The 16,238-nt window shown below is 50.8% G+C and overlaps 1 protein-coding gene and 2 non-coding genes across 3 annotated transcripts in view; all 3 read left to right on the top strand.

Moving 5' to 3' along the window:
- Nucleotides 1-6,043, top strand: part of LOC142821592 (uncharacterized) — a 361,188-nt gene extending 355,145 nt beyond the window's left edge. Inside the window, exons 8-10 of the mRNA XM_075913000.1 lie at nucleotides 440-640; nucleotides 3,267-3,380; nucleotides 3,677-6,043. Coding sequence (XP_075769115.1) covers nucleotides 440-640; nucleotides 3,267-3,380; nucleotides 3,677-5,004 — 1,643 coding nt within the window. The 3' untranslated portion in view covers nucleotides 5,005-6,043. The remainder of the gene's footprint in view (nucleotides 1-439; nucleotides 641-3,266; nucleotides 3,381-3,676) is intronic.
- Nucleotides 6,044-11,213: 5,170 nt separating this feature from the next.
- Nucleotides 11,214-11,291, top strand: TRNAK-CUU (transfer RNA lysine (anticodon CUU)). The gene has a single exon. It is a non-coding gene; the product is annotated as a tRNA-Lys (tRNA).
- Nucleotides 11,292-11,739: 448 nt separating this feature from the next.
- Nucleotides 11,740-11,812, top strand: TRNAV-AAC (transfer RNA valine (anticodon AAC)). Its single transcript has one exon. It is a non-coding gene; the product is annotated as a tRNA-Val (tRNA).
- Nucleotides 11,813-16,238: the final 4,426 nt, after the last annotated feature.

Raw genomic sequence — 16,238 nt, 5'->3', positions numbered from 1 at the left:
CTGAATGGTGGTGTTAACTTCACTGGCTCTCTGTTGTGGAAAGGGTTTATAATGTCTCTTGTCAGATGAGAGAGCAAAGTTTGTGCTGCAAATCTGTGAATGAAGAGTAGGGGTTTTAAATACAGCAGCCTGCATTTAACCTATGTCCATATTCAGGCAGATGAATATGTGGCTTGTTATCAGAAACACTGGGTGCTGTGAACTAAATTCCATTGTGGCAGAGGCAGTAATGTTGTAACTTATGCCAGGTACAGACAGAAATGAATGTGTATTTGGGATCTAACTCCTGTGTGCTATTTATGGAATATCTAGACTAAAACTTTCGCCCACAATGGCAGAATCTAGCATGTGTGTCACCATGGACAGAGTCTGTGCAGAATGGGGATGTGGAAAGGATTAAAGCCCCTTCTGAAATGTCTCCCTCTTCTCCCCCTACCAGGCTGCAGAACACCCATGTTTGTCTCCAGCTCAGCCCCTGGCCTGCAGAGCCAGGGACAGGAAATGGCCGTGGTGGAGCCGGTGAGCTTTGAGGAGGTGGCTGTGTATTTCTCTGAAGAGGAATGGGCTCTGCTGGACCCAGGCCAGAGAGCCCTCTGCAGGGATGTGATGCAGGAGAATTATGAGGCTGTGAACTGGCTGAGTAAGGATTCCTGTCCCTTTGGGTAACAGCAGCTGGGTGGGCTCTGGAGCATCTGGGTTGGGTTTGGTTTAGGGTTATTCATTGCCTCTGCCCCCAATGTCAGGAATATCTGCTCCAATAATCCTGGCTCTTTTGTGAAAGACTGTCCCCTCCATGACCCCTCCCAGGGAAGGCAGGTTTAGGTCCCGTTCCACTTCCCCCCTATCTTGCACATCTTGTGCTTTGACCAGAGGTGTGAGTGGAAGGGCTCAGGCAGGAACAGCAGGTACCAGAGGTCTGGGTCTGGCTGCTGTTAGTGGCTGCAGGATCCCCATGTGGCAGTGTGCTCAGGCACTGAAAGAAGGGCGCGGTTCCCAGAGTCCTTCCCTGCCTGTAGCTAATCTCTGTGACATGCTGGTACTTGTCAGTGGGAGGGGCTGAATGCTGGGGCTGAGGGAGGGTGGTTGAGGCAGTTCACGCTCTGCGAGTATTTTGTCCGAGGTAGCTCTGTAGTAGAGAAACGTGAGCAGAGCTCCCCTTGCATTTCAGGCACAGGCTGGGTCTCCTTTCAAAAGTTCAGCTTCATTCTCTCTCGGGCTCACTTGCCTCTCTGTTCAGTGGAGATAAATCATGTCATCTGTCTTGTATTTTTATAAGTTCGGGTACGAACTTTTTCTTCCTGTGTGAATGTCTGGCTTCATGCTCAGGAGACCTGTGTTCAGTTCTCTGCCTGTCACAGTCCTCCTGTGTGACCTTGATCAAGTCCCTTTAGACTCTCTGTGTGCAGTCACCTCTCTCTTTACTAGTTTTTATAGAGTGTCCCTGTTTCTCAGGGCTGGGAAGGATACCAACACTAAAGAGGGGTGATACTTAGCTCCATATGAGCATCCCGATAGCACAGTGTGGTCCTGATTTACACCAAAGTTCCCAGGTGCTGCTGTGATTGATAATTTTGTTTCCCGCAGTGACTGCAGTACCATTAGAATTGCTGCTAGCGCCACAGAGCGTTGATACAGCTGTTCAGGGCGGATCTTTCTGGAGCCTTGATGCCAGCGGCACTGGTGGAGCGTGCAGCTTATCCATGCAGCACACCACAGGGTTGCCGCTAAGAAAGACCCATGCTCCATTCGGAGGCTAAGGCACTCGGCCAGGTTTATTGTGAAAGGAGCAGGGTGCTAGTGTCCCAGCTCATCAGGCACAGGTATAATGAGACATGTCCCAACCCAATAATGGTACCAGCTCGATCAGCAGCTAGAACACTGCCCCTCAGCCAGCATCAACATGCCCTTCCTGTGACTTCTCCTCTCATATTGACCAAAATAAAATGCATGTTGAGTTCCATGTGTTGCCACCCAACTTGGCCTTCTGCCTGTTTGTTTGAACAAAACATCCATATCCATTATCCCTTCATCCCGCTCTTGTGCACAAGGGTCAGTGAGCTATCTGTTAGGACTGTGTGTTTGCAGTTACTGCAGAGAGCGGTGTGTTGATTGCCTTCCTCCTGCTCAGGAATGTGATTTCTTGGTTAGTTGGTACCAGTGCTCCACCATTCTGCCAAAGCCTGGCTTGTTTTAGTTCAAAAATAATGGACATAAACAAGACAATCCTAGTCATCAGATCAGAATTTTCCCATTGACTCGTCACACAGCACACTTCGCACAAGCTGTCTTGCGATTGTGTGACAGTGGTAGCACAATGATCTCTATTGTGGCTCTTCTGAACACTAAATGCAGGTCCGAGAAGGGGTGGAGGCAAAGCTGAGGGGAAGGCGCTCACAAGGTGCAAATGTGGTAGATTCTGTGCCTCCCTGGAGCGGCCCCAAATCAAAGGCCAGGCTCACTAGAAGAGGCAGACTGGGAAACGACACAAAGGCTGCTGCTGGCAGAATAGAACTGAGGCTACAGACAGGGAGCTGAGTAACAGCCACAAGCATCAGAGAATCAGCATGGTCCAGCTCCACCCTGGCTGGTCGCTGGAGAAGCCTAGCGCCACCCTGAGCAGGTGCGGGAAAGGCAACTGTTGTAGGCAGCTAGCAAGGCCCACCCAGACACAGGTAGTTGGGATCAGGAGTCAGGAGCATAGGCATGGCCTGAAGCAGCCTGCCAAAGATTCACTTAGCTGCTCAGACAACTTGCTCTGCCTCCTTCTGGCTCAAGTAGAACATCTGAGCCAAAGAGCAGGGGGAGCCCAGCCCACCAGCCAGGAGCTTTGTGGACAGAGCCTTGGGGAGCTAGAGCTAGTCCTTCCTCTCCAAGTCCTAGTGACCTGGCATGTGGCCGCTACAGTCTGAGCCCTGTCTGGGGGCCTTGGTGTCAGACCTGCCAGCCCTCCCTAGAACTCCCCTTCTGAGCAGTATGTCCCTGTCCTGCCCTGAGATACTGGGGATGAGGGGGATGGAATGGGCTTTGAGGGGGACTGAGTTGTACCCTAGAGAGTGCAGCAGAGTGCTCAGCTCCCCTGGGGAAAGAGCTGAGCCATTCTCAAGGTGGGGGGAGGGGATGCGCCTTTACTGCAGGTGTGTGTGTGTGTCCTGGGCTCTTGGAAAGGAGCCTCTCTGGATGGGTGACTCAGATCCTGACTCTGGAAGCAGGAATGGCAGAGACCTTAATGAACAAGATCAGCACTTGATTAATTACTCTGCAAACAGGATTTCCACTCTCTGAAGTTCATGTGATCTCCTGGGTGGAGAGAGAGGAGGAGTTGCAGGTCCCAGATCACCAGAGCTGTGAGGAAGGGGAGATCATCAGTGGCATCCACACAGGTGAGCAATCAGTTAAATTGCCTCAGAAACCAGCTTATAGCAGGTGTTAGTTGTGTGTTTTCATGAAGTCTGTCTGATTCTTTAGCCTGTCTTCAACTTGAGCCAGAGCATGGTGGATGAGGAAAGGCTGGGTTTTCTCTTCTGTGGAAGAGTTGTGAAGAAGGAGGGTGAACTCATCTCATAATAATTCAATCATTATTTGAGCGTGTGTCCCCTTTTCTATTCCTCTTTTAGAGTTTTCTTTCAGCTCATCATAGACAATAACTCCTGTCTGGATTATTTCTCTATCCCAACAGGTGATGGGATGCTGACCGAGAACTATGATCTTGTGCAGCAGGAGGGATCGGAGCAAGTGTCTCCATGTGGGATGTTACTGGAAAGACCTGAAGGGCATGTTTCCCAGATACGTGAGCAGGGAGAGACTTGCGAGAGTCAGCATAGCCCAGAAAGGCAGCATGGAAATCATCCAGGAGGGGGACAGGATAAATCCAGTCACAGGAGCCAAGGGGAGAAAAGAAACACAGAAACCATTCAACAGAAAATCCCCCATCAACAGTCACCCTGCAATTGTAGTGACTGTGAAACTCCTCTTGAACATCAAAGAGCCCACACAGGAGAGAAGCCCTTCAAGTGCTCCGACTCTGGGAAAAGCTTCAGTCAGCACTTGCACTTTACAAACCATCAGATACTACATATAAGAGACACACCCCATAACTGTTCTGACTGTGGGAAAAGCTTCAGTAGAAGCGATCACCTTGTAAGACATAGGAGGACCCACACAGGAGACAAACCTTTCAATTGCTTTGACTGCGGGAAAAGCTTCAATGAGAAGTCACACCTTGTTAGACATAGGAGAACCCACACAGGAGACAAACCTTTCAATTGCTCTGACTGTGGGAAAAGCTTTCTGAGGAGCTCACACCTTGTTACACATAGGAGAGCCCACACAGGGGAGAAACCCTTCAACTGCTCTGACTGTGGGAAAAGCTTCCGTCAGAATTCACACCTTGTTAACCATAGGAAGACCCACTCAGGAGACAAACCTTTCACTTGCTTTGACTGCAGGAAAAGCTTCAATAAGAAGTCACACCTTGTTAGACATAGGAGAACCCACACAAGAGAGAAACCTTTCACTTGCTTTGACTGCGGGAAAAGCTTCAATGAGAAGTCACACCTTGTTAGACATAGGAGAACCCACACAGGAGAGAAACCTTTCAATTGCTCTGACTGCGAGAAAAGTTTCAGTACAAGTTCAGAGCTTGTTATCCATAGGAGGACCCACACAGGTGAGAAACCTTTCAATTGCTCTGACTGTGGGAAAAGCTTCAAGAAGAGGTCAAACCTTGTTATACACAGGAGGAGACACACAGGAGAGAAACCTTTCCATTGCTCTGACTGCGAGAAAAGTTTCAGTACAAGTTCAGAGCTTGTTATCCATAGGAGGACCCACACAGGTGAGAAACCTTTCAATTGCTCTGACTGTGGGAAAAGCTTCAAGAAGAGGTCAAACCTTGTTACACATAGGAGGACCCACACAGGGGAGAAACCTTTCAATTGCTCTGACTGTGGGAAAAGCTTCAGTAGACGTTCACACCTTATTAGACATAGGAGAAACCACACGTGAGAGCTACCCTTTACCTGCTCTGACTGCAGGGAAAGCTATAGTCGCTGCTCCTACCTTACTAACCATCAGATAAAACATACAAGAGAGTCGTCTCATAACAACTTTGATTGCAGACAAGGCTTCAAACACAGGTCAGACTTTAACATAAGAATGGCCATACTGGGTCAGACCAAAGGTCCATCTAGCGTAGTATCCTGTCTTCCAACAGTGGCCAGTACCAGATGCCCCTGAGGCAGTGGACCGAAGACGATGATCAAGCAATTTGTCTCCTGCCATCCTTCTCCAGCCTTTGACAAACAGAGGCGAGGGGCACCATTCCTTACCCCCTCACTAATACCATTTTATGGACCTAATCTCCATGATTTTATGTAGCTCTTTTTTAACCCGTTACAGTCCTAGCCTTCACAGCCTTCTCTGGCAAGGAGTACCACAAGTTGACTGTGTGATGTGTGAAGAACTTTCTATTATTAGTTTTAAACCTGCTACCCATTAATTTCATTTGGTGTCCTCTAGTTCTTATTATAGGAACAAGTAAATAGTTTTTCTTTATTCACCCTCTCCCCACCACTCATGATTTTATATACCTCTATCATATCCCCCTCAGTCCCTTCTTTCTGAACTGAAAAGTCTCAGTCTCTTTAGCCTCTCCTCATATGGGACCCATTCCAAACCCCTAATCATTTTAGTTGCTCTTTTCTGAACTATTTTAATGCCAAAATATCTTTTTTGAGGTGAGGAGACCACATCTGTACACAGTATTCAGGATGTGAGTGTGCTGTAGATTTATATACGGGCAGTAAGATATTCTTCATCTTATTTTCTGTCCCCTTTTTAATAATTCCTAACATCCTATTTGGTTTTTTGACTGCCGCTGCACACTGTGGACATTTTCAGAGAACTATCCACGATAACTCCAAGATCTCTTTCCTGATTAGTTGTAGCTAAATTAGCCCCCATCATATTGTATGTATACTTAGGTTTATTTTTTCCAATGTGCATAATTTTACACTTATCCACATTAAATTTCATTTGTCATTTTGTTGTCCAGTCACTCAGTTTGGTGAGATCTTTTTTTGAAGTTCTTCATAGCCTGCTTTGGTTTTGACTGTCTTGAACAGTTTAGTAACGTCCGCAAACTTGGCTACCTCACTGCTCACCCATTTCTCTAAATCATTTATTAAGTTGAATAGGATTGGTCCTAGGACTGACTCTGGGGGAACACCACTGGTTACACCTCTCCATTCTGAAAATTTACCGTTTATTCCTACCCTTTGTTTCCTGTCTTAACCATTTCTCAGTCCATGGAAGGATGTTCCTGGTTATCCCATGATAACTTAATTTACACAAGAGCCTTTTGTGATGGACCTCGTTAAAGGCTTTTTTGGAAATCTAAGTACACTGTATCTACTGGATCCCCCTTGTCCTCGTGTGTGTTAAACATAAGACAATCTACAGATGAGAGAGAACTATTCAGCTGCTCTGACTGTGGGGAAAGCTTCAGTGGCCTATATGTCAGTCCCCTCCATCTTTAAGATCACAGCCCCAGCTAGAGCCTTCAACCAGTAGTCCTAAGATTTTCCATCCATGAGTGGAGTGAGTTTTTTCTTGTGCACAAACAGTGACATTCTGTGCGCTTGTTCAGATGTGTGCCTACATGGCACCCATGAGTTATTGAGAGTTTTACACACACACACATGCAATTTAAATTATGGAAGAAATATACTAAACCAAAGGATAATTAGCAAGGTGCGTGACCCTGCACACATGGACCCTGAAAATGTACCAGCTTGGCACCCAGTCTCATTCCCACCCTGCCTTGCTCTACTGTTCCTGCATCCATGAGCTCCCCATCTCCTGCACCCCCATCCTGTGCACCCTTTGCCACCAACCCTGCATTGTGCCCCTAACTTCTGCAGTGTCCCCTTCATCCCAACCCCTGCACTTTCCTCCCAGCATAATCTAGTCATAGGCTATGTCTAGACTGGCCAGTTTTTCCGGAAAATCAGCCGCTTTTCCAGAAAAACTTGCCAGCTATCTACACTGGCTACTTGAATTTCTGCAAAAGCACTGACTTCCTACTGTAAGAAATCAGTGCTCTTTGCGGAAATACTATGCTGTTCTCGTTCGGGCAAAAGTCCCTTTTGCGCAAAAGGGCCAGTGTAGACAGCTGAGATTTGTTTTCCGCAAAAAAGTCCCGATCGCGAAAATGGCAATTGGGGCTTTTTTGCAGAAAAGCGCGTCTAGATTGACCACGGAAGCTTTTCCACAAAAAGTGCTTTTGCGGAAAATCATTCGTGCCAATCTAGACACTCTGTTCCGAAAATGCTTTTAACGGAAAACTTTTCCATTAAAAGCATTTCCGGAAAAGCATGCTGGTCTACACGTAGCCATAGTGTAGTAATTTGTAAAGGATAAAAAATGAATGCACCATCCCTACTCCTTGATTCTAAAGCTCATTCTGCAGCTGCAAGTTAATGACATTCAGAAGATGAATTTAGGGATATCACCAGAAAACTATCCATCTCTTTTTCTTTAGACCACATTACTTCACTGTATATAGGACATAATCTAATTATAGATTATATTTTGTATAGTATCTGCATGGTTTAGACACCTGTCAATCATAGAAAAGTCCCTTTAATATGTCATCAATTGCATATTGATTTAGCATCAATAGAAGATAATCAACAGCATTAAAGTTTTAGTTGCCTCTACACAGTGCACGTGTGTGAGAGTGAGAGAAATAACTTCCACGGGCACAAAAATAATCATTGGCACAATCAACACTATTGATGTGATTGATGCCTTCACAAATGACAAGAATATTGAGGGTCAGAGAGAATTGTTCTCCTTGACATGATTTAGGCTGTTAAATATGAACAGGGCGCAGAACATTTCTCTAGTCATTTGCCATCTATTTTATCCTTCAGATAACCTGCAGATCCACCTTTTGAGATCCCAAGGTGGAGATCTTTAATTAAGTGGAATTGGAACCAGACCTCTACCACATGGCCCTGCTCTCTAGAACAGTCAGTCCCTCACCACTCTGGGTCCTTGGCTTTGGCCTTGGCTGCTGGAGTGAGCCCCCTCACCACATGGCTCTGGGCCAGGGCTGCTGAAGCCCTCACTGCCTGTGATGCCGCTGCGGCTCAGACCCTGGCCAAGTCTGTCAAAGCATGTAGTACCCACAACACAGCTATGGCTGGAGCAGGCCCCCATTGTGGCTCTGGCCCTGCCACTGTCCAGGACTGCTAGAATAAGCACTGTCTGCCACACAGCCCACCCTGGAGCAGTTGAGTAGTTACTGCGTGGCTCTGCTTTGGAGGTGGGTGGGCCTCAGCCCGAGGGAACCCTGCCCTCAACCCTCCACACGGGAAACCTCATCCCTGAGGCGCTCATCCCCAGCCCCACCCCAGAGCCAGACCTCACACCTTTGTTCTCCAACTCTTTGCCCCAACCCTAAGTCCCTTCCCACAATCCAAATCCCCTGAGCCTCACTCCGGCCACATGAGCTAACTTTTTTGTACCAATACAGAGATTGTGTGTCGCACATTCCCTCCCTGTGGGTACCCTGTCACGCAGTCGGGCTGAGCCCAAGCTGTGTCCTGGAATCCCCAAAAAACAAATCCTAATATCCTGTTTCCAATTGTCCAGCAGAGGCCCTTTTATTAATGAAACCCAGCCCCTTAATTAATAGAAGCATCACCAACTTGGCTGAGGTCTATGAGTAGAGTCCTAGATTAACACAAGCCTCGCCTTCTCCAAGCTGGGGCTCCCCAGCGAGGGGTTTGGATCAACAGAAACACAGCCTTCCAGGCTAAGGTCCTGCAAGAAATGTCTTTACTTAGCAAGTGCACAGCCTTCTCGGCTCAAGTCCACAGGTAAGTGTCTCTAGTTCACCAGTGCACAGCCTTCTCAGCTCAAGACCAATGACAGGGAACTCTTAGCGTGGGCTAGCAAAGGGGTCAGCCCCTGGGTTGGAGGTAGCGGGAGCCAGGCCCTCTTCCTCCACTGGGTCCGAATTCAGAGCCCTAAGTGCAGGGAAACAGTCCACTGCCTGGGTTGGTGCGAACGAGCCAAAAGTCACCAACCCCCACAGGCTCATTCAAGTATTCCTACCCTGGGCCACTTTCTTCTATGCAGCAACTGCCCTACCTGGGCTGGGGCCACTGAAGAACTCGGTGCCCATGATGCCACCAGGAGCCCATTGGGGGCTTGTACCTCCAAGAGGCTCTGGAGGAGAGTTTCAGACAAGGACACCTGTGAGACTCTCCCCTGGGCATCCCCACAAGGGGCCTCTACATTCCCCTCTGTGCCTCCCCCCCAACCTTTCCCCTGCTCTCCCTCCCCACTTTCCTCTCCCCCTGCCCCTGCCAGTAAAACAAACTTGACTTTTCCCTGCTGAAAGAACGAACTGTGGTTTTCATGTGGGGAATGTAGACGTGGGGAGGGGCTGGGTAAAGAACCTGGGAGGGAGTGGGAGGCTGGTGGAGAGGTGAGGAAGGGAGAAGTGGGGCTCAAAGGTGGGACTGTAACTGGCGCCTGCCTCTGGTGGCCCCACTGCTTCATAGGTGGGGGCCTCAGCAGCCATGGAATGGCTCCGGGGGAGAAGCCAGAGGAGCAGGGGCAGCTGCAGGCTCAGAGGGAACTGGAGCAGGAGTGAGTTTGGGTTGGGGAGGGCCAGCTGCCAGGCCACTGAAGCAGACAACCAAGCAGTTGGCAGCAGCACTATGTGCCGAGCACATGATCCAGGCCACCTGGAAATATTTAACCTTTGTGGCTTGGGTGCCTCCTCCCTGCAGGGAGCCTTGGGATAGCCACTGTGGCAGCAGGAATTTGGACATTGTCACTCCATTGGGAACAATGGAGGGAGGAGAAGAGTTTCCCTGCTATTGGAGAAAACAGGCGAGGCCAAGGCCCTTTTAGCCAGTGGGTCGGTGCAGGCTGGAGCATCCCCCCACCAGTTCTCTGGCCTACCTGCAAAGCTCTCAGCCTTCTCTTGTTTCTGCTTCCCTGTCCATAGCAGGCAGCTAAACAAGGGCAAGTCACCAAACCAAATAGCCCTGTGGCTAGTATGGGGCTTGAAACTACAACCTTGGTGTTATTAGCACCATGCTCTAACCAACTGTGCTTAGCAGCCTACAGAAACCTAGCTTGTAAGTGGCCCTTTCAGGGGGGCATCTCAGGCATCTGCAGGGATGTCTCTGCAGCTGCTAAGTGCTCTTCCCTGGCAGGGCCACTAGTGACTCACTGTGATGTGGGCTGGCTAGTCCAGATGCTTTGAGGTTTGGTCAAGGTGACTGGTGGCCGGCATGGCGCACTGAGACCCAGGGCAAAGAGGCAGCCGGAATCTCTTGCTGCCAGCACCTTGCCTCCCGGCTTCTTCCCTGTCAGCAGCAGCCACAGCCCCTTTCAACCACATGGTCAGGCCAGGAAGGGAGGCAGGAATGGGGCCAAGTAGCGAGTCAGTCTGAGGAAGGCAGGAAAAGCTCGTCTTGCTTTGCAGGGCCGCTGGCAACAGCTTCTCTTTTGTGTGCTGCTGAGGAGAAAAATGCACTGAAAGGGACCATAAAGACCAATTTAGATGAGCACTTAGAGGTGGGCACCTGTTAGCGCCATCGGGACAAGAGTTGGAGTCTTGCAGCTGCTGGAACCACATGTGAGAACATCAGGGGAAGCAGCAAGCTCCAGCCAGATTGTAAGTTCCAGGGCCCATCCGAACCAGAGACTGAGCTCCGGGTGTGTCAGACACCCGGCCTGTGGAAAAGGAAGTCAAAGCACAGGAACTGGAAGGGCTTACACTTGTCAGAAAAGAGCGTAGCTGTTGCACAAGAAGCCCTGTCTTCTGACACCGTACTGTAAATCTTCTTGCACAAGAGTAGGTGGACGGTATGGATGCTCTGAGGATTCTTGTACAAGAACAGCCATTCTTGAGCAAGAGCCCTCCAGTGTACACATAGCCTTTGTGTGTGAGGCAAATGTGAGAACCACTACGCCACAGAAACACCTATAAATCCATTTTCTGATGGACTTAAACTTGGACAAATATTCCACAAGGTTCTCCGATAGGTTCCTGGCCTCACTCATCTCTCTTCCCCAGGCTGGCACCAAGACTCTTGGTCACCGAGGGCAAAAAAAAAGACTTGTCAGGCAGTGGTGAACACTTGGCTCCTGATGCCCTGTAATGGGGTGTGAAAAGGCTTTTTGGCACCCAAACTGGCTAGCTCAGTTGGTAGAGCATGAGACTCTTAATCTGAGGGTCATGGGTTCAAGCCCCATGCTGGGCAATGCCCTTCTTCAAGTCACATTCTCAGTTTGCAAACCATTTAGTCTCTGCTTTCACTAGGGTTTTAGAAAGAAAAAGTGTAGTCCTGGGGTTCAGCTTTAGGAGAACCAAAGAGAGAACAATTTCCATCTTCTGAGGAGAAGGGAAGAAGATTTTCTTCTCCTCAGTTCTAGCCACATCAACCCAGGGAGGAGAAAAAATAACCCTCTGCCCGCTGATTGTCCCCTGTCAGCTTCTGTAGCTTCACCTCCTTCCACAGCAGCTCCAGCTTTGAGCTACAAATCTCAAGGGGCTGGTGAGGAAATGAGGAGCTGGCAGCTCGGGTTAGTGGCTTCCCTGAGAACAAGAGGTGGAGTGTTCACAAGGTGCATTCCCCTCCCCTGCAGAGCAGGGTGTTGGAAAGAGCCAGGAACAGAACAGTCAGCCAAGTTACTGCCCCATTGAGTTATGTTTCTGTGGTGTAGTGGTTATCACATTTGTTTAACATGCAAAAGGTCCCTGGTTCAAAACCAGGCAGAAACACAGGTTTTCCTCTTATTGCTGCTCCCCTGGGTGCCCAGGTACGTAAAGCTGCTGCTGACCAGCCTGTACCTGGGATGAGCCCAACTCCCAACGTGACAAAGGAGGGAACAGAACAGTCAGCCAAGTTCCACCCCCACCAGTGTGTGTTTCTGTGGTATAGTGGTCATCATGGTTACCTGACATACCAAAGGTTTCTAGTTTAAAACCAGGTAGAAACACAGGGTCTTCCCCTATTGCAGTTCCCCTTGGTGGCCAGGTAAGTGCAGCTCCTGCTGCCAGGCCTGTGCCTGAGATGAGCCCAAATCCCATGTGACAGGGGAGTGACATCAGCTGAGAATGCCCCTTGGTGCCAGCCTGGGGAAGCCAGATGGGTCAGGCTGGAGGCTTGTGGCTTGGCCTCCCCTGCCCTTGGGGGTTGGCTCTTCCTGCTGTCTCCCTTGTGTGACTGGCACAAAGAGGAAATGGGGCAGAGGAGGGAAGCCAAGCTGAGGGGGGCAGGGCACGAGCTCAGCACCTCTGTGGGATTCAGTGGGGTGAGCAGAGCCCCTCCCCTCCGTTCTGCCAAAGCCTGTGTGGTGGGGCCGACTGTAGGGAGGCAGAGTCCTGTGCCTGTCCCAGGGAATCCCAGGGATGCTCCTTGCAGCCCAGGAGAAGAAGTCGGAAGGAAACCAAGTAAAGCAGGTCCCTGTGGGCATGAACTGGGGCACCAGTTTGGCCCAGTTGAGTGAAGGGTGGTTGGTTCAGGTCCCATGGTGTCAAGGGCAGCGCTCAGGACTCTGAATCCTGCAATCTGAGGCCCCATTCCTGCCTCCCTTCCTGGGCTGACCCAGTGGTTGAAAGGGGCTGTGGCTGCTGCTGACAGGGAAGAAGCTGGGAGGCAAGGTGCTGGCAGCAGGAGATTCTGGCTGCCTTTTTACCCTGGGTCTCAGTGCGCCATGTCGACCACCAGCCACCTTGACCAAACCTCAAACCAGCTGGACGAGCCAGCCCACATCACAGTGAGTCACTAGTGGCCCTGTCAGAGAGGAGCCGTTGACAGCTGCAGGCACATCCTGACTAGCTCAGTTGGTTAGTGTGTGGTACTGATAACGCTAAGGTGGTGGGTTCAAACCCCATTGGGATGTTCAGTTTGGTGACGTCCCTTCCTTTAGCTGCCTGCTATGGACAGGGAAGCAGAAACAAGCAAAAATGGGAACTTTGCAGGAAGCAGGGCAGAGAACTGGTAGGAAGCTCCAGCCTGCACAGATCCAGTGGCTAAAAAGGGCCTTGTCACCTGTCTTCCTTTCCTGAAAAGCAGGGGACCTGATGCCCAAATTCCTGCTGCTGCAGTGGCTACCTCAAGGCACCAGGTGGGGAGCCCAAGCCACGTGGGGAGACTCAGTATGAGCGGGAGGCCTGGAGCATGTGTGTCCTGCGTAGAGGGCTGCTGCTGGTGGCCTGCTTTAGTGGCCCAGCAGCTCAAATTCCCTTGAACCAGCTTCTCCCCCTGGAGCCACCCCCCAGCGCTGCTGAGGCCCCTGACATGAGGCAGTGGGACCACCAGAGGAAGGTGTCAGTCCTAGCCTTAGCCATGAGCCCCACCTCCCCTTCCCCCCCAGCCTCCACCCTCCTCCCAGGTTCTTTCCCCAGCCCCTCCGCAGTTCTACATTCCCCACATTCCCCAGAGAGTTTGTTCTTTCAATAGAGAAAAGTCCTGTTTGTGTTACCAGTAGGGGAAGGGGGAGAGGAAAGTGGGAAAGGGGTGTGTTGGGGACAGGTGGGGGGGGGGGATTGGGGTATGTTGGTGGGGGGGGAGGCACAGAGGGCAAAAAATGAAGAATCACGTTAGTTCAAACCAAGGGGCTTGAACTAGCAGCCCCAGACGCCCTTTCACTTTCAAAAGAGCACATGGGTGAGAGTATGCAAATGAAGCACATGCTATTTAAATCCCTGCTTCATTTGCAACTCTGGTGTGTCTACTTTCTCTACTTTGCATTCTTAGCTAGAAATAACAACACAGTCTAGACCAGTGGTTCCCAACCTCTTGGAGCTGCCCAGCGCCCTGGGGCAGGGCCCCGCCCACACCCAGGGGAAGAGCCTCCCTTACATCATGTGCCCAGGGCCAGTGCCACCCATGCACCACACTCCCAGGGCTGGTACCACCTCTGTGCCATGCACCCAAGGCCAGCACTACACCCATACACCATGTGCCCAGGGCCAGCTCAGCACTTGCTCTATGCACCTGGGGGCGGGCCAGCCTCAGTCACTCGGCAGGCACACATAAATGGCCCAGCAGGCGCCATGGCACCCACGGGCACTACTAGTATAGATAGACCCACACAAGGGCTCAGCCACAGGAGCACCACCAAGATTTCCACCAAGGACTAGGACTGAACCAGGGACTCTTAACTCTTCTCACTAATGCACTCCTCCCTAAACTACTTCAGCAGCTGCAGTGAGTACATTGATGGCACTGGTTCTCCATCAGGGATGCTTTACTCCACAGCAGCGCACAGGACAGATGCTGTTACTGGTGGCCCTGCAAGGCAAGATGAGCTTTGCCTGCCCCTCACAGCCTGACTTGCTACTTAGCCCCATTTCCTGCCTCCCTTCCTGGGCTGACCCAGTGGCTGACAGGGGCTGTGGCAGCCGATGGTGGGAAGAAGATGGGTGGTGGGACCCTGATGCCAAGAGGGCTCACCTGCCTCTTTCCTGCTTGGGCCTGGATCTCAGCATGGGGCAGGTGGAGGCACCCTAAGATATGAAGCAGCAGAAGGGAAGCGAGGAACAAAGTGTCAACTTCAGCCGAGCCAGGTGAGTAACAAAGGCTGCATGTGCCCTGACTTCTCTACCCTTCCACATCCTCACCCCTGCCCTGAGCCCCCCCCCACTCTCAAACAATCCCCAAATCCCTGCCGTGAGCCTCCCACACTCCACATTTTAATTTCTTACAGGTACTGTCCTATCACAACCCCTCCCCCAACTTCCTGCCTTGAGCCTCCCCCCGCCCAAGGGGTGGTGCCCAATAGAACAGGCCCTGTAAGAAATGTGTCACTTTCACCCCTGGGAGCAGCTCAGCCATGCAAAGGGGCTGCCTGGGGCAGGACATTAGCCCTGGAGGGCAGGGGTGGGTGTGGCAGTGACATCACAAGGGCCTTTTGCAGCCCCTCAGCTTATTGGCTAAAGGAGGTTGGGAGGTGATGACCTCACAGAGAGTCCATGACAATGACCAGGTGGGACAAGCTGCAGGGCAGGGATCATCAAAGAGACCACGTTCTGCTGCCGCCCCTCCCCCCCCCCCCCCATGGCTTTGCTGCAGGGAGTCTCCTTCCTGAGAGTTGCCCTTGTGGCCTTTTTGGAGCCTTCTCCTTTCCCAGGACTAACTGACCTAGAAGACAGACGTCCCTGTGGAGAAGAGAAGGCCAAACTTAACACAGCCGGGGAATTAGCTCAAGTGGTAGAGCGCTTGCTTTGCATGTGAGCCGCAGTGGGATCGATTCCCACATTGTTCAGGTTGATCATCATCATCTTTTTACTGGGAGAGCCAGCCAGGGGCTAAGTGGCTGCACTAATCTCCCCAGCCCCATTTCCTAGTTGCTCTCCCCAAAAGCCAGCCACACTGAGGCAGAGATCTGCTGGACACCAGCCCTTCTGGGCCAGGCACTGCTGCCTTTGTGCCCGAGAGGGAGCCCAGCTGCCTTCCCCAGTGGGAGCAGAAAATGCTCATGGAAGGGCTCACACATTGTCCCCAATGCACTGGCCAGAGGGCCTGAATTCTTGCTGCCCCTGGGTGCACCCAAATGCTCTTTTTCAAGAGATGGGCTCCCCAGCTCTCACCCCTCCTGTCACACAAAGCTTGCAAACGGGGTTGATTTTCCTCCATCTCCCCTTGCTGCTGCACTAAAAGAAATCCTGAAACCAGCCCCGTCTCCTGTCACCTCGATATAGAGCCCCGGGAAGAATAACTTAGAATGGCCCCGGGGAGGGGCTATTTCAAACTAGCAGCAGTGGCGCATCTACACAGGCCTTTTTTTAAAATAGCTAATTGGAATAGGCATTATTCTTCGTAGAATGAGGTTTGCAGAAGTCGGAATAAGCCGTCTGTTACTTCAGAATTATTTCAAAATAACGGAATTGCTGTGTAGACTCTTGCAGTGTTGTTGTGGAATAACGGACATTGTTCCAAAAGAACTTTTGTGTGTGGACAGAACCTGCGCAGCCCAAGAAATGTGATTGGCAGCTCGTACCCACAATCTTTCTGTCAATTGAAGTGGAGGGCTCTGAAGACATGGACCCAAGGCAATCACCTTGATTGCCTTCTACTAAGGCCAGGCCGGAGGGAAAAAAATCACTCCTTCGAGCCAGAGTTAAACCAGCAACTTAAGGATCACTTACCAAGCACACACTATAGTCCTCCACTCTGCCAGCTGAGCTATCGAAGGGAGCC

The sequence above is a fragment of the Pelodiscus sinensis genome, chromosome 31 (genome assembly GCF_049634645.1).
Source record: "Pelodiscus sinensis isolate JC-2024 chromosome 31, ASM4963464v1, whole genome shotgun sequence".
Classification (NCBI taxonomy): domain Eukaryota; kingdom Metazoa; phylum Chordata; order Testudines; family Trionychidae; genus Pelodiscus; species Pelodiscus sinensis.
This window is presented reverse-complemented; position numbering and strand designations above follow the sequence as displayed.